The sequence below is a fragment of the Myotis lucifugus genome, unplaced genomic scaffold (assembly GCF_000147115.1).
Source record: "Myotis lucifugus unplaced genomic scaffold, Myoluc2.0 scaffold_186, whole genome shotgun sequence".
Classification (NCBI taxonomy): Eukaryota; Metazoa; Chordata; class Mammalia; order Chiroptera; family Vespertilionidae; genus Myotis; species Myotis lucifugus.
The window spans coordinates 931,030-955,701 of record NW_005871234.1 but is presented as its reverse complement, the minus strand read 5'-3'; the positions used below and the strand labels follow the sequence as shown (position 1 = coordinate 955,701).

The 24,672-nt window shown below is 36.4% G+C and overlaps 1 protein-coding gene across 4 annotated transcripts in view; it reads left to right on the top strand.

Moving 5' to 3' along the window:
• Nucleotides 1-24,672, top strand: part of EXOC6B (exocyst complex component 6B) — a 477,149-nt gene that overhangs the window by 243,820 nt on the left and 208,657 nt on the right. For all 4 annotated transcript variants that reach the window (XM_023760613.1, XM_006096760.3, XM_023760615.1 and 1 more), the window contains 3 exons: nt 551-660; nt 12,162-12,273; nt 21,987-22,121. In XM_023760613.1, coding sequence (XP_023616381.1) covers nt 551-660; nt 12,162-12,273; nt 21,987-22,121 — 357 coding nt within the window. The remainder of the gene's footprint in view (nt 1-550; nt 661-12,161; nt 12,274-21,986; nt 22,122-24,672) is intronic.

Here is a 24,672-nt window from a genome sequence, read left to right as displayed (position 1 = left end):
AATTCTGTTGGTTTTGACAATGCATTGAGTCATGTATGTACTACCACAGTAATGACACAGACCAGTTCCATCATACCCCAAATCCCTCATGCTGCCCCTTTTCAATCAATCCCTCCTCTCTCCCCCAGACTTTGGCAACCACCAATATGGTTGATGTACATCTACTTTTGGCTTTTCTAGAATGCCAACATAATTGGAGTCATACAGTATGTAATCTTTTGAGACTGTTTTTTTCCACTCAGTATAATGCTTTTGAGATTCATCCAAGTTGTTGCATGTTATCCATAGTTCATTCCTTTTTACTGCTGAGTACTTATCACAGTTTATTTATCCCTTCATGTTTTGGAGGACATTTAAATTATTTTTATTTAAATTTATATCTTATTCTTTTTACTATCAGGAAACTTACAGAAATACTTTCTTAAATTGAGATTGTTAAGCAGACAGCTCACAATGTAGTAGAAAATTCCTTTTGCATTTTAACTAATTTACAAGTACCTTCAATGTACGTTCATTTGTGATTCACTTTCATGAATTCTTACATTTACAGCAACCATTTCCAAAAAAGTTTCCTTTCTCTGAATTTGTGCCAAAAGTTTACAGCCAAATTAAAGAATTTATATACGCCTGTCTGAAATTTTCAGAAGATCTTCATTTAAGGTATAGTGGAAATGTAAGAGATATTGAGATTGAGACTATATTCATAAGTGTTCTGAAATACTTCTGATGTTGCGTTCAGCTTTGATTTAGAAAGTCTTAATATTAGTCCTTCATAGCAAAGCACTGCTATATTTATATAGTCATGGTGAAAGGGAAGATTGGAAACTTTTGATTAACTTGTTTTTGCTTGTATTACTTAGTTTATTCTCTACTATTTACAGATTTACACTTTAACACTGTCTTAGTGGGAATTCAGAAAAGAGTAGTAAAATGTATTAGTTTTGACTTTCCATTTGATGAAATTTTAAGGCCAATAGTAGTGTAGCAGGTAATACCCCCATCCCCTTTTTTTCTTTTTTCAAGTAGTTTCTGGACTTGTTATAGGTATCCATAATCCCTTTAATTTATGTTTGTTTTTTTTTAAAAAATATTTTATTGATTTTTCACAGAGAGGAAGGGAGACGGACAGAAAGCTAGAAACATCGATGAGAAAGAAACACCAATCAGCTGCCTCCTGCACACCTCCCACTGGGGATGTGCCCGCAACCAAGGCACATGCCCTTGACCGGAATCGAACCCGGGACCCTTGAGTCCGCAGACTGACGCTCTATCCACTGAGCCAAACCAGTTAGGGCTAATTTATGTTTAATTATTTAAATAACATTTTTAAGCCTATTTATATATCAGATATATCTTGCTTTTTGAGAATGCAGAAATAAAAGATGTAGTTTTTTGTCCTTAGGTATTGTCAGTATCTACTGAGGATAACAAACATGAAAATAGACACGTAAAATATACCAGGATGAATGCTGTAATATGTGTAATGTACTTTTAAAACACCTAGAAGGACACTTAATTCATCTTAAGGAATTTGAATGAGAATAGTCGTGATAATTGGCTTTCTAAAGAAACCTTTTCTCAGGAATGATACCACCATTCATTCAAATCAGGAACCTGAGAATTATTTTCAACTCCCATTGTCAAATAATAATTCCTTTCCTTTTTAAAAAGAATTTTTATTTTTCAATTACAGTTGACATACAATATTATATTAGTTTCAGGTGTACAGCTCAGTAATTAGACATTGATATAACTTATGAAGTGATCACCCCGATCAATCTATGGTCCATCTGACAATATACATATTCATTACAATATTATTGACTATATTCCCTATGATGTACTTTATATCCCCATGACTATTCTGTAACTACCAATTTGTACTTCTTAATCCCTTCACCTTTTTTATCTCCCCTAACCCGCCCTCCCATGTGGCAACTGTCAAAATGTTCTCTGTATCTATGAGTCTGTTTCTAATAACTCTTATTCTATCTTTGGAAGTTGTGTTTCTCTGTGTGTGTTAGACTGTATCTATGAGTCTGTTTCTAATAACTCTTATTCTTAAAAACAAAATTTTAGGCATTGGTCTAAATTCCTGTAAATACTTCACAAGTATGTTATTACATCTGTAAAACTCAAAATAGTACTCATCCATGGGGTACTGGGAAGCATACTTCAGTTTTACAGAGGAAGGTTAAATAACTTCATCCAGATCACACAGGGAGTAAGTGTTAAAGCCAGATTCAAATCTGATTGTATTAGCATCAATAAAACAATCACTGCCATGTTTGGAATTCTTACTCTTTGGTACTCTTTGTATTAATATCTTACATACTTTACTCAGGTAGTTGTCGTAATATTTTTCTGAGATAATCACTTAATTGTTCACATTTAACAAATGAGGGTAGTACTCATTTGTAAATGAGTTTCTTTAAATCTATTTTTTCCCAGCTTGTTTTTTACCTTTTAAGTTTACAGTGTGGCTGCTTTAATTCACATGGTAGTCCTATTTGACCTGGACCAGTTAAATAGTCTCCTAATTGTTCTTCTATCTCTAATTTTACTTTCCCAACCATCTGTCTTTTCTTTTTTCCTGATTCTATTCTGTATGTCTCCTAGAGTCATTTTTCAAAAATCAAATCTCATTTAACTTTTCTTCTTCTCACCTTTTCAGGGATTCCTCATGACCTATAGGATAAAGTTTACTCTAGTCTGACATATTTATCTATTTGTCTCCCCCCACGCCCCTTGACCTAGTCCACCTTATACCATTTCCAGATTTATATTCAAGGGTAGTTTCCCTGTCACCCCGTGCTTCAGTCATACTGACCTACCTGCTGTTTTCTGATCATAACATACTATTTTATAACTCTCTGACTTTGCTCATGACTCTTTCTCTATTTCAAATCATTGTTCCCTGTTAGTGCTCTTGACTAGCTTCTAACTATCCGTCAAGATGCAATTTAAACACCATTTACTGAATGAAGCCTTTTGGACCACTTTTATTCCTAATGGAGCTGATCTAATGACTTCTTTGTGCTACTTCTGTACCCTATGAATACTCATCTTACATTGTATTGCTTTACTTGTAGCTATGTGTTTCTGTGTGTGTGTGTTAGACTGTAGGTTCAAAATAGACATTTAAATTGGGATGCATTTCTGCCTTTTACTATTTGGTTGCCATTTACCTTACTTTCTACATTTACCTTATAACCTGTAGTGACAGAGATTACTTTGACAAGTATAGCTGTCATGTGGGAGGTTACAATAGGGGGTGTGAGACACAGTACATATAAAACAATTCTCTTAAATACAAGGCTTTCAAAACAAGGAAAACTGCTATATTGAGATTTTTATGAAGTTTTAAGGATAATTATCCTCAAATCAAGTTTTCATTTTTTCCAACAAGAATTTTCACTTTCGCATTAGCTAAAAATGCTGAAAGAATTATAAAAATTGAAAAAATATACAATTATGAATTCTGAGGATATATAACTCTTTTTGAAAGAAAGTTCTTTTTAAAACAGCAAATAAATGGCATTTCTATGGTTAAATAATGTTCTGTCATTTGTATCTAAAAAAGTAGAATATGCACAAATATATGTATATATACACATCTCTTTTTTAAGTTATTAAAATTCAATCTCTGTAAAGAATTTGGGAGATAGAGAATAGAATAAAGAAGAAAAATTGATAAGACCCCAAAGTACCACATAGTGGTAATCACTGTTTATATATGGGAATTTTTTTCTCTTAGTCTTTTTTCCATTTGAACACACACACACACACACACACACACACAGCCTTTTTCTTTTTTTTTTTTTTAAACAAGTTACTATGAAATACTTCCACTTCAGTCTGTAATATTGAAAACTGGAAAGAATATTGCTTTCTAACAGTGAAAAAACACACATACACAAACAAAAACAAGACCAACTACAAAATGAAAGCTTTCTGGGACCCATCAGGAAGCTAAAGTGACAGGATGACCAAATACCCTGAAATCCAAAACGAGGCTGGCCCCAGCCAGGAGAGAGTGATAGGACGCACAGACTCCGTGGCAGAGCCAGGAAGAAAGGCATAGCTATCACATGGGTGAGAAAGTAGAAATTCATTTCATCTTAATGAGTCACTAATGGCTGGAGCTAGCATGTTAGTTAGTGTAGAACTCCTAGTTGTGTGTCCCAGATCCAGGAGGAATTTATACTCACATGTTATTTGCAGTGGTCTTTCCCTGCATGCTCATGAGAAAGACTGGAGCTGGCTATGAGAGCAGAGGGAATCATCCATGATCTAACAGGCATGGAGAAGGGGACCAGCCACTGCTGTGAAAAAGGCATGGAGCCCCACTCCCCTGGTTTGGACACCTCACTCATACTGATCAAAAATGTGAGAGCACTGGTAAGATTGGGGCAGGGAAGTGTCTGTCTCTCTGGCACGCACATTGCTACAGGGAGACTTGAAGTAAAAAGAAAGCTATTTCACCCCTGGGAGAATGGCAGAAGACAAGATCTTATACCAAATGCCATTAGTCGTCTACCAGTGGGAGAGAGCACAAAACTGCACTATATTAATCACGGAGACAAAGCCAAGTTTGGCTGCCACTGCAAGGAAGGGCAGGGATGTTGAGCGAGCTCCACCCCTTAGCATCGAGCACAGAGGAAGTCCTTTGATCTTTACTAATAGCATACAAGAACTATATTTGATCTTTACTAATAGCATACAAGAACTATATAACAAATGGCAGTAATCTGCCATTGGGTGGTGGGCAAGAATGGAGAGGGCGAGGAGAGGAGAGAGAGAGAGAGAGAGAGAGAGAGAGAGAGAGAGAGAGATTTTGTATGATAGGCATATAGGTATAGTCGAAAGCTGTGGATGATGCAGAAACTTTATGAAATACCTTTTGGGATATCAGCACCCACACTAGGCACATGCTAGCATTAGAAAAATTTGAAATCTGTGAAGCACTGAAGGTAACCATAACAACAAACAAACCCAAACCGAATTCAACTCCTGCATATACTAATGGCCCAATGGAAGGAGAGAGGAGGTCATTTTCAAGTATAAATACTGTTACCTCAGCATCTACTGTTTTACTTATGATATTCAACCTTCAATAAAAAATGTGAGACATGCAAAAAAACAATTAACAACTTATTGTCAAGGGACAATGAAAAAAACAGAACCAGACTCAGAGGTGACCCAAATGATATTAGGGACTTTAAAATACCACATGCATGAACAGACAGGGACTTTTAGCAGACAGATGGAAATTATTGGGAAAAGTTAAATTGAAATGCTTGACATAAGAAACAGTTTTAGAGATGAAAAATTCCTTTGAGGGGCTCATCAGTAGATTTGACATAGCTGGGAAAAGAACTCAGTGAATTTGAAAATAGATAAATAGAAGTTACCCAAACTGACACACACCAGAGAAAAAATGATGGAAGAAATAAAAGATCCATTATCTGTAGGCCGATTCCAGACAGTGTAATTGGGAGTCTCAGAAGGAGAGGATGAAACTGGGAAGAAGAAATGTTTTATAAGATAATGGCTGAGAGTATTGTAAAAGTAATAAAAGACATCAAACTAGAGATAGTCTCCTATCAATTTAAACAAGAAAATAATAACAGAACAAAGAAAAATATTTAAACACACCATATGCAAATTCATGAAAATGAAAGGTAAAGGGCATTCAGGGGAAAAAAGTGATTATATGCAGGTTTAATGATAGGAATTGCATCAGACTGTAGATGAGAGGTTATAGATTTCAGAACCACTTCAAGATCCACAGTCAGATCAAGTCCATGGTCTCACCTCCCTGTACATGAGGGGTGTGTGGTCTGGCAGGTCTTTGGGCAGGTAGGAGTACTCCTGGCCTGTAGTTAAGTGGACATGGGGCCGAGTTACAGGGCTGTTTCAGTATTTGCAATCAGAACAAGTTTGGAGGGCTTGCTTCTGGGTCATGGATGGGCATGTCTTCTGTGCAGTCATGGACAGGCAGGATTGGTAGCTAGTGGGTGCTGGAGTTGGGTCATGGACCACAGCTGGGACTGAGGTTGGCAGGCAAATGGCACTGTTGGCAAGGCTCTAGGAGAGTTCACAGTGAATTGTAGTTTGTTCCTGTGTGTGTGCTTCGGATTATTATGGGTAATAACTATGCCACCTGAGCATGGGCTTGCTTTCTCAAAATAACCCTCTTTGGTTTTGGGTTCTACCAGGTTACAATCTTTTTTTTTTTTTTAAAAATATATTTTATTGATTTTTTACAGAGAGGAAGGGAGAGAGATAGAGAGCTAGAAACATCGATGAGAGAGAAACATCGATCAGCTGCCTCCTGCACACCCCCTACTGGGGATGTTCCCGCAACCAAGATACATGCCCTTGACTGGAATCGAACCTGGGACCTTTCAGTCCGCAGGCCGACGCTCTATCCACTGAGCCAAACCGGTTTTGGCTAGGTTACAATCTTTTATCTAGATCCCAGAATTCTACAAAAGCACCTTTGTCCATGTATGACTGCCAAATTATTTTTGCTAATGGGATATGAGCATGGGATCTCCTGTTCTGCTATCTTGCTGTTATTTTTTATTGCCCTTGAAGAAAACCACTTATCTAGTAACAATGTCTAGTAGAAGTAAATAAAAGTAAATATATGCCAGGAATAGGACAGAAAAATTGGATATGTTATAAGATGTTCAAAATAGGTGAAACTAATCCTATATAATAAAAGGCTAATGTGCAAATCGACTGAATAAGCCAGTGATGCAGATAAAATTGAATCATTGAAAAAACAAATAAAAGGAGTCAACAAAAAAGCTAAGTAGGAATATAGAACAGGTGAAAAACATACAAAACAACTAGCACAATGGTAAATTTAAATCCAACTATAAGTGTTCCATATGCATGTGATTAGAATGTGTATTTATAGTTATTGAGTGTAGTATTCTCTAAATGACAGATTACATTTGTTAATAGTATTGTAGATATTTTCTGTTTTTCCTGTTTTTGGTCTACTTTTTCTGTCAATCACTGAGGAGTGTTAAAAGTATCCTACTATTTAAATGTGTATCTTACAGAGGCAGAGCTGCCTCGAACAGACTGTCGAACTACAGCGGGAAGGCCAGGGAGGGTTGCAGGGCAGGAGGGGGTGGGGTAAGAGATCAACCGAAGGACTTGTATGCATGCATATAAGCATAACCAATGGATATAAGACACTGGGGGGTAGGGGAGGCCGGGGGATTGTCAAGGGCGGGGGGGAAAAAAGGAGACATATAGACATATGTAATTTTTTATAAAAAAATAAAAATAAATAAAAAAAATAAAAAAGAATTGAATACAAAAAAAAATGTGTATCTTTCTCCATTTTATTTTATTTTATTTTATTATTTTTTTTTATTTTCCATCACCACTTATTCCCTTTATGCTTTCTTCTATCTCTACCTTCCACCCTTTTGCTTCAGATATATTGAATATGCTTTTAAGTTCAGACACAGTTAATACTGTTATATCTTGTATTCATCCTTTTAAGTTTATGAAATGTCCTTCGTTATCTGTGTTAAAAATTAGAATAGTTGTAATGTCTGTTTTGCCCACTATTAATTTAGCTGTAACCTCTTTTCTATGGTATGCATTTGTCTCTCCTATTACTTAGCAATCTTTACTTTTAACATATTTTCAAATACTTTCAACATTAAGGAAACGTGTTTTTTTTTTAAAGTATATTTTTATTGATTTCAGAGAGGAAGAGAGCAGGAGAGATAGAAACATCAATGATGAGAGAAAATCATTGATGGCTGCCTCCTGCATGCCCCAGACTGGGGATCGAGCCACAACCTGGGCATGTGCCCTGACTGGGAATCGAACCGTGACCTCCTGGTCCATAGGTCGACACTCAACCACTGAGCCATGCTGGTTGGGCAAGGAAAAGTTTTGAGAGTGTTATTATGAACTGAATACTTCTTACCTAAATTTACCAATATTTGACATTTTTCCATATTTAGTTTATTAATCCCTCCTTCCTCTTCCTCTCTCTCTCTCTCTCTCTCTCTCTCTCTCTCTCTCTCTCTCTCTTCCTCACTGTGCATATATATATATGAGTGTGAATATAGTATTATAAACCCTTTTGGTTTGTGTTAATTTTGATTAATTGGTTAATATTTCTGTCTTCTCTTTATAGTTATCATTCTTCCTTTTGTCATAAGTAATGTTTGTGTTGGAATATTTTGAGACTGTGTATTTATTCTGTTATCATATGTCCCTCACCTCTCTCCTCCTTATAGTACCATTAATGATTCTTGCCAGAATCAATGTTTTTCTTTAATAATTACTAATTTATGATTTTTGAATATTTGGTATTTGTACTAGCATTCTTTGTTAAGGAGTCCTTCACCCTTTGCTGTCTGTCAATCTATCTATCTATATCCATCACCTATCAGTCATCTATCTATCATTAGATCAGATTCATGGTTTCTTACTTCATTTAGTTGGTTCATTTTTTTACTCTCTTTTTTCATTTTGATGCTCAAATTATCCCACTTCATGCTGGCTCCTGTGCCTTATTGATGCATTCCCATCATGTTTGACATTTCCCTTCTTATCCACGATGTCACTAATTTCTCCAAGGAGCCCAGTTCCTTTTAGTGGTGATTGGTATCTTGAAAATAAAATCTGGACATGTGTCTGTATGTTTAAAACATGTCATTTTTAATCAACAATAGTTGCATATTGATTTTTAATCCAATCTGCCTAATTGGAGTGATTATGCTATCACATTAATGCATTTAGTGATATGCTAGGATTTAAGCCTGTTGTCTTACTTTTGTTTTCTATTTGTCCCATTAATTAAAAAAATTTTTTTAAAAATTTATTTCAGAGAGGAAGGGAGAGGGAGAGAGAGAGAGATAGAAACATCAATGATGAGAGAGAATCATTGATCAGCTGCCTCCTGTACACCCTCCACTGGGAATGGAGTCGGCAACCTGGGCATGTGCCCTGACCTGGAATCCAACAGTGACCTCCTGATTCATAGGTTGATGCTCAACCACGGAGCCACACCAGCCAGGCCCCATGAATTTTTGATCACCTTTTTAAATTTACTTCCTTCTTTTTGGTTAACTGTTTTTGGTATTATGATTATTTCCCCCACTGGCTTATTTGAGTATAACATTTTTATTTATTTATTTATTGTTTATTAGTGTGGTTTCTCTGGGGATTACAGTGTGCATCCTTAACTTACTACAATTTACCTCAAATAATATATCACTTCACATATAACAATCTTACAACAGTATAATGTAATGTATCTTCTTCCTCTTTTGTTATTGTTGGCATATACTTCACTTATATACCTGTTTTTAAACCCTAAAATGTACTTTGAACATTTAATAGCATTTTAAAATTCAAAGAAAAAGGTAGTTCTTTATACTTATCCACATAGTTTCCATTTTCAGGCCTTCTAATTCTTTCCTGCAGATTTAGGTTACTTTTGATATTATTCTCCTTCAGTGTGAAGAACTTATTTTAGCATTTCTTTTAGTGTATACTTTCTGGTATTATATATTTCTTAGCTTTTGTTTGTCTAAAAATTTTTTTCACCTTTGTTTTTAAAAACGTATTTTTTCAAGCTCTAGAATTCTAGGTTGACGGACCCTTTTCCTACACTTTAAAGATGTCATTCCACTGGCTACTTTCATTGTTTCTGAAGAGTAACAAGTTGTCACTCTTATTGTTGTTTCTTTCTCTGAATTATTGTCTTTTTTTCTCTGGTTGCCTTTAAGATTTTCTCTTTATCTTTGCAATTTACAGTTTGTGATGTTCCTATGTGTTGTTTTATTTGCATGAATTCTGTTTGGGGTGTGCTGAATTTCTTAGATCTGTAGGTTGAAATCTTTTATCAGGTTTGGAGAAGATTTTGCTAATATGTCCTTGAGTATGTCTCCTTTCCTTATTCTTCTTCTGTGACTCCTAGCTGCTTGATAAACCATTCAGATTTATCATAACTTGAGTGAACTGAATGTGAGTCTCAGTTTTAATTAGTTTCAATTACTTCTGTTTCTAAATGGCATTGCAGAAGTCTCTTTCTTCCCAAGGCCAACTCTAAAATTCCAAAGCTTCTATCCAGGGCCTTATCTGTGATCTTAACAGGATTTGAGCTGGGCTGGGTTTCAGCTTTAGTTAGTTTTTGCTCTCCTTTGGATTGGTTTCAGTATAGGCCTGGAACCTAAATCCCTTGCAAAATTTGCAAGATTTCTCTTTGATTTCTAGCACTGCCTCCACCATTTCTTATGTAACATCGTTTTTATAGGAAAGAATTGTTGGGTCAGTATGTTTATTTTTGTTTGGGGGCTTTTCCAAGATTCTAATCTGTAATATGAGCCCACACTGTTAAAGGTTGGGCTGATTTCTCTCCATCCCACCAAAGCCTGTCAGCCTATGACTCTTACTCCCTCCTCTATCTGTGCCCAGGTTAGGTTTTGGCCTGAGATATGAAAGTGGCAGGTAGTCTTTGCTCACCTTTCAAGGGCTTGTTCCAGTGTGCAGTTTAGTTCATTTACACATTACACTTTGTTGACATTTAAGGAAAATATAGCTTTTTGCTTAGACCTAGGTTTCTTGTTGATAGTCTTTCTTGTTCTTCTACATCATCTAAAAGTTGAACTTCTGCTAGTTCTTGTTAAAGCATAATAGAGATATGTAATAAGCAAAGGATGCCATGACAGTGATTAATATCGTGGTCACCAGATTATTTTGGGCACCTGTGTTAATCATGATTATAGCAGCCTGTATTTATTCATAGCTCATATTACAATCAATATGATGTAATTATGACTTTAATATGTGGAGGCTGAACAATAAGACCATTTTGTTCATCGTTGTGACCTGAATATTCTAACACAATGCCTAGCACCTTATATTTGTGGAATGAAGTATTTCAATTCAGTAATCATTTTGGAAAGGATGGCGGTGGGCCAGAAAGTATTGGTTAATTAAATATATCCTTATATGGACCCTGTAAAAATATTTTTGTGTATCTCTTTTCCTAACTGATTATGGCTTTTCATTTTATACTCTTATTTGTTTCTAATATTTTTTTCTTTTCAACATAGCATGACAATGTAGCTTGCCTATTATGTATTCAGAATTTTAAGATTTTTAATTCAACTGTAATAAGCCTCTGATTTCCTTCTGCAGAAAGAGAAATCAATGAGATAAAATTTGTGACCATTGTCCACAAGCAATAAATAATTGACAAAGAAATGTTCACACATCTTTATTTACAGTTCTTGATGTGTATAAACAAGTATTATTACAGTAGCAACCTTATTATTGAAGAAATGTTTGTCTCAAAAGGATATCTGTTCTAGAAAGCCATCCTGGGTAATGTTTTCAGGGGTTCATGAAGGATGTATAGGTCTCAAATTTAGTCTGTTGGTTGTAAGACTGTTTTCTTTTGAATTTTGCATATAAAAATAGCTTTGGAATATTTTCTTTGTTTAGTTTTCCTTACTGAATATAAATGTCTTTATTTATTACCCTTGAAATAGTAAGTGGGATTTCAAAACATATACTAGTATGCAGAATTAAACTACTGGCTTGAAACACTTATTTTGGAACCAGAGCAAAATAGAGATGATAATACAGGAGGAGAGATATCCTCTTTATCAGCTAATTGTGTAAGAAGTCTAAAGAGAGATCAGGCTGGAAAATTATAAATATTAATCTGTGAAGGAACTTGCAAGTATAGGAGAAATAATGGTTTTAGGCTGAGGAATCATCCTGGGGAACTTTTTATTCTGAGAGAGAGTACAGCATAGTGTTTAAAGGCTGTGGCCTTTAGAGCTAGACTGCCTGTGTGAAATCTACCCCCCCCCTTTTTTTTTGCTCTGTACTCACTGTGTGACCTTGAGTACTTAATTCCTCTGTGCCTTCATTTTCTCATCTGTAGAGCTAATAATAAAACCACTTCATATGTTTATCGTGAAGATTAAATAAATTTTAAATCATTGAAGTACTTAGAATAATTTCTGGCACACAATAAATGTTATTTGCTGCTTCCATTATTTATTTATTATTATTACGATTGTTATAAGCACCACCTAATTTGTTTGCAATATAATTCTGCTACCTGTTATGACTAACTATTGACATTTCTTTTTCAGCACAACTGAAGTTGATGACATGATTAGAAAATCTACAAACCTGTTGCTGACCAGGACTCTGAGCAACTCTCTGCAGAATGTCATTAAAAGGAAGAATATTGGACTAACTGAGGTAAAGCTGCTCTTAATGGAGGCAGCCAAGGCAATATGTCAACAGATGTCCTAAGCTGTGGGGTTTCTTTCTTTCTTTTTTTTTAAAATTTATCACAACTTTCTATATGGTTCATCATGCTCTTCCAGGTGGACCCCTAATGGTGAAAGTGCAAAATAATTTTCTTGTGTTTTTCTTTGGTCACCCTGGAGAAGTCCATTATTAGTTTTTGAAAGTCACTTTTTCTCTCTCTCTCTCATTGTTTTCACTAGCTTAACTTATTTTCCTTTCTGAAGATGTTGGGTTAAATTTGTATTATTTGCCATTGATTATATAAACAAAATTGTTGGTTGGAGAATATAGTCAATATCAGGATCCTATCCAAATGAGTGGCAGTCCAAATACAACATACAAGATGAGATCATATTTTGCCTGCATAAATCATTGATGCCACAGGTATTGGTACTCATAGTCCTTGGTCAGTGTTAGACTTAGCTTTAATTTGTGAAATACCTCATGTTTATGAATGGTATTTTACTCTTTATCAGCATGTAAGTCTGTGGATTTGGGTGGGGAAATGTGAGAGAAAGGCATTCATCACACTTCTGTGGAAGCTTATGCAGTCTCACAAAGAGAGGAGGGATATTGTACATATGTTGGGGACAGGATCTTGGCAAAATGAAGATTTGGAGCATTGGCATGAAGTCCTAAAATTTAGAAAGATGTGAAGTTTCCTTTCTCTTGGGCCCAGGATTGCATGGGAGCCTCAACCTGCCATTTTATGGAAATTATAGTGCCAAAGTGAGTGCCTGGAGGAATTTTTGTTTTCACAGGGAAAGAAAAAGGCTGTTGACCATCTGTTTTACCTGTAGTGGTAGTGTAGTTAGAAAGGCAGTTGCTCTAGAAAAAATTGACATTTTCAGATATGTACTGTCAGGAATTATAGTGAAAGTTAGTAAATGGTTAATGATACTGACCCACAGGTGAAGACAGCTGGAAGCCAGGTGAACATCTACTTCTGTTTTAAAATTGTTGTTTTTATTCCCTGTGCTTAGATACAAAAATATTATAATGTGGGATATAGGCAGTGATGGAATTCTACTTATAACAAACTTTTTTTTTTTTTTTTTTTTTTTTTTTACAATTGAATGCCACATATGACATTATTTAGGATAGTTTTTTCATTTTGCAGAGATTCCTTTTTATTGTCGGGTATAGAAATAATAAATATTGCTTTTGTGTGTCTGATAATAGGCTAACCTCATAATCAGGTGTACTATAGAATAGGAAAGTTGGGAGTGAATATTAGAAAGTCCGGCTTTTAGTAGACTACACCGACACATTTTCTGAATCCCAAGTAGGACAAGAAGTTTAGCCGAAACCGGTTTGGCTCAGTGGATAGAGCATCGGCCTGCGGACTGAAAGGTCCCAGGTTCGATTCCGGTCAAGGGCATGTACCTGGGTTGCGGGCGCATCCCCAGTAGGAGATGTGCAGGAGGCAGCTGGTCGATGTTCCTCTCTCATCGATGTTTCTAACTCTCTATCTCTCTCTCCCTTCCTCTCTGTAAAAAATCAATAAAATATATTTAAAAAAAAAAAAAAGAAGTTTGTTATTTATTTTGTGAACTATCTCTACATTTTAACTTGACATTCTTCTTATGCCATTTGATTTAGCAGTCTCTTAAAAAGTCATTTTAAACAAGTAGTATAGCAGGAACATATTGTGTTAGAAACAGCTTTGGCTTCAGAAGACTCTTGAGTTTAGTTGTGGCTGTGAAATTAATTTACTGTGACATCTTAAGAGAAAGACCTAAATTCTTACTTCTTTGGTTTTCTTGATTCCATTGTCAAGGGCACTGTTCAGATCAGATAATGATAGGAAGAAGCAGTATGAGCTTATCAAAGAAGTAAATGAAAATTCTTGGCACTATTAAATAAATGCTAAATGTTATTCCTAAGTCATTAGATTTCTTTAGTCAAATATACTTTCTTTTTTTAAAATAATATATTTTATTGATTTCAGAAAGGGGAAAGAGATAGCAACATCAATGATGAGAGAGAATCGTTGATTGACTGCCTCTTGAGTGCCCCCACCTGGGAATCAAGCCCACTACCCAGGCATGTGCCCTGACCAGGAATCAAATTGTGACCTCCTGGTTCATGGGTTGACACTCAACCACAGAGCCACACCAGCTGGACTAGGCAAATATACTTTTATTATCAGTATCTTTGCATATGAATGAAGGAATGAATATCCACAGGCATTTATTTTGGAGGTTATGGTGGTGTGTACATGTATAGACACACACCTGGTGATTTTTTTCATCACCAACCAATAAATCCTGGAATAACTATACTACCTTTGGAAAGAGAAGATGTTATGTCTTGCATTGTTGTTAACTAAAGTGAATTCACATCTGGAATTGTCATTATAAGGCAACATTTGTGGAATAATTTGTATTCTTCAAAGTCTATTCACAAATACCATCTCATTTAGCACAATAACATCTGAAGCAGTCTGGGTATGTGTTATTTCCCTTTTTATAGAAGACTAGAGGCCTGGTGCATGAAATTCGTGCACAAGTAGGATCCCTAGGCCTGGCTGGCGATCAGGGCCAATCTATGGGGTGACCGGTGGGGTGATCAGGGCCCCTGCTCACACCCGCCTTGGCCTGGTGCCGCCTGCTCACCTGCTCCACCATCCCACCACGGTCCCACTCTTGTTGGGGCCCATTGGGGTGGCAGCGCCTCCACTGCTGCCCTCTGCCAGTGCTGCCTCGCAGACGCCTGCCATGTTCCATGCTACCCCCTGGTGGTCAGCGCACGTCTAACTCCCGATCAGTCAAACTCCTGCCCGTGGGGACAATTTGCAAATTAGCCTTTTATTATATAGGATATATCATTAAATTTCAAGGAGATTGCCTAAGGTCATATGGCTAGCAAAATGATAGAAAAGAGGCTTAAGTCCAGGTTGTTTTTCTCCCAAATGTATTAACTTTTACTATGTGTACTACCCTTCACAGTGACTTAATTATTTCATCATAACATGATAGAGAGTTTTACATGAGGTCCATAGTAATGTGGAAATATTTCTTATTAGAGTTGGTTTTGTGACAGGTGGAGCTGAACTTTCTATCCCTTGTGTGTAAGCTGTGTTTAGTTACTTCCTAAAAATAGACTATGGAAGGAGGAAACAAGTTACTTTACAGTAAAGAAACATGACAAACTACCTCACTCAGGTGATCAAGGTTATCATCATCAGAGATAAGTTGTGTTGTTATGATGTGATGAGAAGGCACTTCACCTTTGTGGTATTTCTTCTCAAACCTCAGTCTAACCAAAAGAAAAACATTAAATAAGCCAAAATTGAAGGACATTCTAGAAAATACCTGACTAGTATTCTTCAAAACTGTTAGGGTTATTAAAAACAATGAAAGTCTCAGAAACTGTCACAGACCAGAGGAACTAAGGAGACATTTCAACTAAATGTAATGTGGACTCTTAGATGGAATCCTGAAAAAGGTTAAGAACATTAGTGGAAATCAGACAAAATTGGAATAAAGTGTGTTGTTCAGTTAGTAGTAAAGTACAAATGTTGGTTCCTTTAGTTGTGGCAAATGTAGCATAGTAAATGTAAGATGTTAACAATAGGGGGAACTGGGTGTGGAGTATTTGGGAACTCTTTGCAACCATTTTGTAAATATAAAACTATTCTAAATGAAGTGTTTATTTAAATTAAAGAGTGAGAGAGAGATTGAAGATAGGAAGTATAAGACAACTCTTTGAGGGAATTTTGTTACATAGGTAAGCAAGGAAATAAGGTTATATCCAGTAGGGGGAGTGGGTTAAGCAAAAATGTGTGTGTGTGTGTGTGTTTAATAGAAGTAATACCATGTTATTTCTGATGAGAACGTACAATAGAAAGCAAAAGTTGATGTAGGAGAAAGGGGGAACTCTCTGGAGCAATGTGAGTAGGAAAGAGTTTTGGAATCTAGTGCAATGAAAGGGATTGGCTTTAGTTGGTGTAAACTTCACCTCTGGTAACATATGAGCATCAGAGTATGTGGATGCAGATGGTGGTGGTTGGGGATATATTTTGGTGGTAGGCTCTAAAAACTTCAAAAACTTTCCTGCAGTGGCCTACAGGGCCCCGCATAATTGATTCCTCACCTCCCTCCCCCCTGGCATCTGTGTCCCTCTCCGTTAAGTTTGCTCTGCCCCATCACTCTGGCTTCCCTTTACTTTACCTGAATGTAAAGCTTGAAAGTAAGTGTTGGGGTTGAAGGAGAGAGAAAAAATCTCTGGGTGTATGGAAAAGAGAATTGATTTGCTCTTGATTATGTCATTATTTTGTAGCATTAAATGCCCATTAGTGGATATGAATTAAAGTGAGACTGGCCAGCATGGTTATACACTTTCTTAAGCTATAGTTAACTGGAGATGAAACTAGTAAGTCCATATCAATAATAGCCTTCAGGAATTTGGTATATATTATGCTCAATACTTTATTATTTATATTAGTATTTATATTTAATTATAATGTATTTATTACTTCTTTGGTCTCACATTGATGTTATAACTTCAATTTTAAGATGATAAAAGATAATAACTTTGCCTAAATCTAGACAGCCAATAATTAGTTTAGAAATAAGGTTTGAGGTAGGTTTTGAAATATATTTTCTTTTCAAAATAAGATTTGAACCCTAGCCTGTTTGGCTCAGTGGATAGAGCATTGGCCTGTGGACTGAAGGGTCACAGGTTCAATTTTGGTCAAAGGGCACATGCCCAGGTTGCAGGCTCGATCCCCAGTAGGAGACATGCAGGAGGCAGCCGATTGATGATTCTCTCTTATGATTGATGTTTCTACCTCTCTCTCCCTCTCCCTTCCTCTCTGAAATCAATAAAAATATATTAAAAATAAATAAATAAGATTTGAAATGAGTTTGAAAATAATACTTTTTCTGGACTTTTGCTCTTTCATGACGCTAATTTAAAACCATCAATATTATAGAGAGAAAGTAAATAACTACTAGCTTATGAATCACAGAATATCATTGAATTAGTTAAGTTTGGAAGAAAGTTTTAAGATGAATCAAAGGACACCCTACTTATTTGTGGAGAATATATTGATAGAAAGGTTTAAGGTAAGAATTGGATTGAAAAGAACTTATTTATTATAGATAATAGACATATTTCACCTTCACTTTAGGCCCCTATTCAAATATTTCCTTAAGGAGGCCTTCCTTGACCACCCTGCCTCAAAAAAGGTCAGACCTGCCATCACCATGTAACTTCTTATTCTCACTTCTATTCCCAGTGCCTGACATTATACTATGAGTTTATGTGTATATATGTTTACTGTAATGCCCATGAGGTCAGGGACTTTGTTTTGTGTATAATTTTGTACAGCTGTATCCCAATTACTTGGCACATAGGAGTTCTTAGTTGATGAAAGATAGAAGAAAGAAAAGCAAAAGAAAATAGGTAGGTAGGTTTTTAGAGTAAAATTAGAGAAATTCAGAGTTTCTATTAGTGATTATTTCATATTATTTATATTTTTATGATTAAAATAGTGCCCAGGAGACCTGAATAAATGACCAGTGCTTTGCATTTACCCTTTGTTTTTAATATAATTTAGAATGCTCACATGGCTCTAGCCTTTGTTATTTATCTCCCACACACCATTTGTCTCCAACCCCTGTGGTTAAATAGCAATGATATTGCTAATATTATGTTAAAATATTTTATACTGAAATTTTGTCAAATATAAGCTTTGTACTAGACCACTGAATTTGGAACCAGTAGTTCCAAGTATTTTAGGTATTTTCCTTGGAGATGTTATAAAATCAGCAGTTAACATTCCTTTTTGTACTCTTGCAGGGGTGAAATGGAGATAAAAATTCCTTGAAGTCTTAGGGATCATGTTTTTGTGAGTGAGAATCAAGGCTGCTATTTAGTTCTTTATCTTCTTGCAAATATAGCAGTTGAGAAGCACTGGTGGTGTGGGGAGCAGTGTGACTTCTTATTTACTGGCTTTGGTTTCATCCTTTTGGAGAGAATTTCCCAATTCTCTGCTGTGGGAAATAAGATAATATCAATTTTAATATAGGTAGATGTAAACACCCCAGAAGTAGTTTGTAACTGGGGATAGAAATTTGTTCTTGGAATTTAGTGCTTAGTTTTGAGCTATTGAAGATGATGAAGTCATTTTCTTTTCTTGAGTTTGTCAAGAATATGATGAACATCTATCTGTCATCATGGTTCAGGCTCTGCTGGGGTGTTTCATCAGAGTTGGAGAAGTGACTCCCACAGTCTACTCTGCCCTTACTCACTTGATTCTCTGTGATACTGGGAGAGACAGAAACATGTTCTGCTTCTTAATGATTTTTTAACCAAAGCGACTTTGGTCATTTAATTGTGAGAGGTGGTTGTTTGCAATATAGTGTTTTCTTTTTTTGGACAATTCTCATAGAACTTTGCTTTATATAAGACATAACTAATATCTAATCTGTTGTTAGTTCCACGTCGTTGGAGCAATATTAAGGACAGTTTAGATTGCTGCAGTGTATATTTTTGTAATAGAGTGGGAAGTAGGGGTTAAAAATACCAAAGGAGCTCAAACTCTGATGGAAGTTGATATCTGAAATTGCTTCGTTTCATCCTTACGTTCAAAATTACCCCAAAGCATCTGGCTTCACATTCGTAATAAATGCCCTTGTAAGGATTTTGGTTAGCTGTCATTCAGGAGAAGAGACACTTAGACCTCATTAACAGACAATATTCCCTTTGAAAATGACATGGTATCTACTGTAATCCTAGAGTGTTTTAATAGTCTATTCTATGCTCAGCAATGAAACATTTCAGAAGTGACTGACAGCCAATTGATGTAATTCATGGTGATCTTTTGTGTTGACAGATCTTTAAAAAGTCATGGGAAATTACTACTGTACCCAGTGAAGCCGCCTCCTTTTTTTTTTTTAACTGACAATATCCTGCAAAACAGGACAATTTTCTCTTTGACTGCCACTGTTTTTTATTTCGATAACATGACACGATTTCTCCTTATTATTAGGATTATTTTTGATAGGTAGAATATGTTCTCGATAGGTAATGCTGACTTTAAAATAGAAATTCTTCAGTTCTCCAAATTAACTCGTACTTTTCTGACTTCCACATCAAGACAACCTTGCTAATAGCCACTTTCGCACTCAGGAAAAAGAATGATTTAATTTAGACTATTAAAATCTTGAAAACTGATTTTAGTCCTCCTCAGAGGGAAAAACATGATGAAAGGGAAAGGATGACAAATTGCTATTTAGGTGTATGTTTTTTCTAGAGCACTCCAAAGTTAAAAGGCTGATGTTTGGGGTAATTTTATAGGAGGTCATATCTGTGTCTAAAACTAAAAGTCTCTAAATTCAAGCCATGGAATGAGTGGAAAGGGCCTAATGATGAATGTGAACTTGTCTGATGAGTTGTGGGGAGTAATACAGAGATCTAGTCCCAATGTTGCCCTAACTTTTCATCTTCGTTGGAACTGCATCTCTGAGTCTTTGCTCTTCGTCATTATGTTAAAAAATAGCTGTTTTTCTCAGATCGTCCAGCTTATCCTTAGGGGAGTAGAAGGTATCTTTTCCCTCAGTCCAATCTGTTACTAAAGCATTGTCATTATATTTTTTGAGAAAAAACTATGTGCTGTGTGCTGTTGAGGAGGTAAGGATGTACTACATGATTATAGTTCTATTCATATTTTTGTTTGATATTTCACAGAAATATCATTTGACTGTAAAAAGGTTTAATACCTCTCTTCATCTTTAGTTCTAATTTCCCCTTTGTGTCATCTACCTCCTCTCGCCCCAGCTCACTATCTCACTAGACTAAAAGAAGGACCAAGTTCATCTGTTGGCTGATACACCAACACTCCCCCTACTTTCCACAACCCTGCCACCAGAAAATAGTCTTATGAAAATGAAAAGTTAAAGATGTAGCCCTGGCTGGTTTGGCTCGGTGGTTGTAGTGTTGGGCTATGCAGTGATGGCGAACCTATGACACGCGTGTCAGAGGTGACATGCGAACTCATTTTTTTGGTTGATTTTTCTTTGTTAAATGGCATTTAAATATATAAAATAAATATCAAAAATAAAAATCTTTGTTTTACTATGGTTGCAAATATAAAAAAATTTCTATATGTGACACGGCACCAGAGTTAAGTTAGGGTTTTTCAAAATGCTGACACACCGAGCTCAAAAGGTTTGCCATCACTGGCCTATAGACTGAAGGGTCCCGGGTTCTGTTATGGTCAATGGCACATACCTTGGTTGCAGACTCACTGGCCCTGGTCAGGGTGCGTACAAGGGACAACCAATCTATATATCTCTTTCACATCAATATTTTTCTCTCTCTCTTGTCTTTCCCCCTTCTTTCCATTCTCTCTAAATATCAATGGGAAAAATATCCTTTGGTGAGGATTACAAAAATATATATATATATCCTTTGGTGATGATTACAAAAAAAAAAGTTAAAGATGTAGAAGAGAGAGATACACAAAAAAGTTCCATTCTAATTTCTTTTTGTATTTTTTAAAATTTCTTTTAGATTCTGGGGACTATGAATAGTTTTCATAGTTGAAATAAGTAGTAGTTACTTCTCCTTTTTATGGTATTTTTTTTTTGCATAGAGTAGACTCAAACCATGGAGAGTTCTAGTTGGTGGAAGACCCAGAGTTTACTTCAGCCTACTGTACTGACCATGCAGCATACCAGGGCTAGGGCTGCCAGCTGTGCTCTGCTTAAAGGCACTGTCAGAAGTCATGTAGATGAGTTCATTTGAGTCATATATCCATTTAGTTATATGATCTAGAGAAAATAATTTTAGTTTTGTTATAGTAAAATGGAACTAATAATTATTCCTGCTTAATTTATTTCTGTAGGTTGCTGGAAAGACAATGTAAGAAAATGAATTGCAAAGTGTTTTACAAACATTAATTCTGTGTAGATAATAATAGTGATTCTTCCTTATTCTCCCCTCAAAGTAATTAATAGATTACTTTAATCTTACCAGCACTGTCTCCTTTAAGGATTTTTTCTATAAGAAAAGAGAAATAGTATTAACTAAAGAATATGAAATTTTCACAATAACTCTGTGAGTTAGAAGTTATTATTAACATTTTACAGGTAAAAACACAGACTTAGAGAAGTTAAGAAGTGTTCTCAAGATCAAGAATTTGTACATTGTTAATTCTGTGGTTTCTCTGATTTCAGTGTCCGTGTTTTTTCTTCCATAGACTAATATAGTTTAATGTAATGCAATCTAGTCCAACATCTCTCTGTTCATCATACCTAATTTGAAAACTTTTTCTTGCCATTTCAATTATTCTTGTTCTTTTAGTGGAGTTTACTTATTTAATTTATTTGGCTGTTATTTAAGCTAGGCATTATGCTAAACACTATTAGTTTTTTTTCTCTTAGTCTAGTCTTTTTTAAACAGAAGAAAACATGTGTTTAAAATAGAGTGTCAAGAGCTCCTACAGATAGTGGGGGAATACAAGATGTTCTTGGTAAGCAGAGAAAGCTTCATAGATGACGTAGTACCCCTGCTTTAAAATGCCTTTTGTAGAATGCAGATGACCTCTGCCATTATGCCTTTTGTTTTTCTTGTACCAGCAGATTCATATTGAGCCATTCATCCTAGGGTAAATAGTCAAATGATTCATGCATGTGCTTGCTATTTTCCAGCTTGTCCAGATTATTATCAATACAACACACTTGGAGAAATCCTGTAAGTACTTGGAAGAATTCATCACAAATATCACCAATGTGCTTCCAGAGACAGTCCATACCAGCAAGCTGTATGGCACCACGACTTTTAAGGTGAGAGGCCCTGCAGTAGGCAGGCATAGTCCGGGCTATTCTACCTAGCATGGCTTTGTTTCTTCCAGGTTGCATAGCAGTATGCTATCCTTTTATCCCCTTTCCCTATTTATTGGTACCTTGCCTTGAGAGTAGATTTAAGAGAAGAAATCAAATTTGATTTCCATTGCTTATTAAATTTTATGAAAGATAAAAATTGTTGGAATATCTTCTCTTTTTCTGTTATAAGAAAAAAAAAAAAGAGGAACATCCTGAATTGCCAAAGCAATCTTGAGAAAGAAAGCAGGAGGCATCATGCTTTCTGATTTCAAATTATATTACAAAGCTATAGTAATCAAAACAGTATGGTATTGGCATAAAAATAGACACACAGTCAATGGAACAAAATAGAGAGCCCAGAACTAAACCCACGCATATAAGGTCAATTAATTTTCAACAAAGGAGCCAAGACTTTAAGATGGGGAGAGGGCAGTATCTTAAAAAAAAATGGTGTTGGCAAAATGGGATAGTCACATGCAAAAGGATGAAACTGCACCCCTATCTTATACCATATACAAAAATCAGCTTAAAATAGATTAGAGAGACTTGAATGTAAGGCTGAAACTAGGAAAGTAAGAGAAAAAAACATAGCAAGTAAGCTCCTTGATACTGGTTGTAGCAGTAATTTTCCATTTGACACCAAAAGCAAAAGTAAAGCAACAAAAGCAAAGATAGACAGGTGGGACTCCATCAAGCTAAAAAGCTTCTGTATAGTAAAGGAAATCATCAATAATATGAAAAAGCAACTGATGAAAAGGGAGAGAATATTTGTAATTCATATATCTGATAATGGGTTAATATCCAAAATATATAAAGGACTTTTACCACTCAGTAGTGAAAAAATTCAAACAACTCCATTAAAATATGGGCAGAGGAACTGAATAAACATTTTTCTAAAGAAGACATAGAAATGGCCAACAGGTAATTGAAAAAGCTGTTCAACATCACTAGTCATCAACTGATATGCAATGAAACACCAATGAGATATCACTCACACCTGTTAGAATGGGTGTCATCAAAATAAAGAGGTAACAAATGCTGACAAGCATGTGGAGAAAACCCTTGCATACTATTGGTGGGACTTTTACCTGGTACAGCTACTATGGAAAACAGTATGGAAATTTCTCAAGAAATTAAAAATAGTACTATCATATGATCCCATGATCTCACTTCTGGGTGTATATTCAAAGAAATCAAAAACATCTTCGAGAGATATCTATACTTCCATTTTCACTGCAGAATTATTTGCGATAGCTAAGACATGGAAACAACCTAAGTGTCCATCAACAGATGAGTGGATAAAGAAAATGTGGTGCATGTATACAAAGAAATATTATTCAGCCATGAAAAATGAGGAAAACCTGCCACTGTGACAACATAGATGAACCTTGAGGCATTATGCTAAGTAAATAAGCCAGACAGAGAATGACAAATACTGCATGGTATCACTTATATGTGGAATCTTTTTCAAAAAAGTCAAACTCATAGACACAGAGAATAGAAAAGTTGTTGCCAGGGACTGAGAGAAGTAGAAATTGGTAAAAGGGTACAAAATTTCAGCTATAAGATGAATGAGGTTTGAGGATAAAATGTGGTGAATATAGTTGATAATACTGTATTGTATAACTAAAATTTGATGAGAATAAAATATAAATGTTTTTATTAAATAAACTATGTGAGGAGATGAATGTATTGACTAACTAGATGTGGGTATTCTTTCACAATATAAACCTACTAGAGGCCCAATGCACGAAATTTGTGCAAGGAGCTTGGCCCTCGCAGCCCCAGCTGCCTAGAGGCCCTGTGGCCCTGCCCACTGGTCATTCTGTAAGGTCATTGCGGAAGGTCGTTGTGGAAGGTCGTTCTGCCGTCTGGTCTAATTAGCATATTAGCTCTTTTATTACTATACTAGAAGCCTAGTGTGAGAAATCGTGTGGCCCCGCCCACTTACGCGCACCCCTCTGCGCTCACAGCCCCACCCACCTGTGCTGGTCTTTGGTCATTACAGTGTTAGGGCCACAGGCCTTTTATAATATAGACTAGAGGCCCGGTGCATGAAATTCGTGCATGGGGTGGGGGGTCCCCTCAGCCCATCCTGCACCCTTTTCCAATCTGGGACCCCTTGGGGGATGTCCGACTGCCGGACATTCCTCTCACAACCTGGGACCACTGGCTCCTAACTGCTAACCTGCCTGCCTGCCTGATCACCCCTAACTGCCCCCCATGCTGGTCTGGTCACCCCCAACTGCCCCCCCTGCCAGCCTAGTTGCCCCCAACTGCCCCCCCCTGCTGGCTGGGGCCGCTGGAACTGCCCCCCCCCCCCGCTGTGGCCACCCCTTTATACCTGGCCGCGGTGGTGTTGGTGGTAGAAGTGGTGGTGGTTGTCCAGGTATTTTGCCCCGAATGCGCGGCCTTCGGGGCTGGGCGGGTCCTGGAAATGGTGCATGCGGTTTACGACCGGCTGAGGTTGATTTCAGAGGCGGTTATGAAACGAATGGTAGGAATGCTTTGG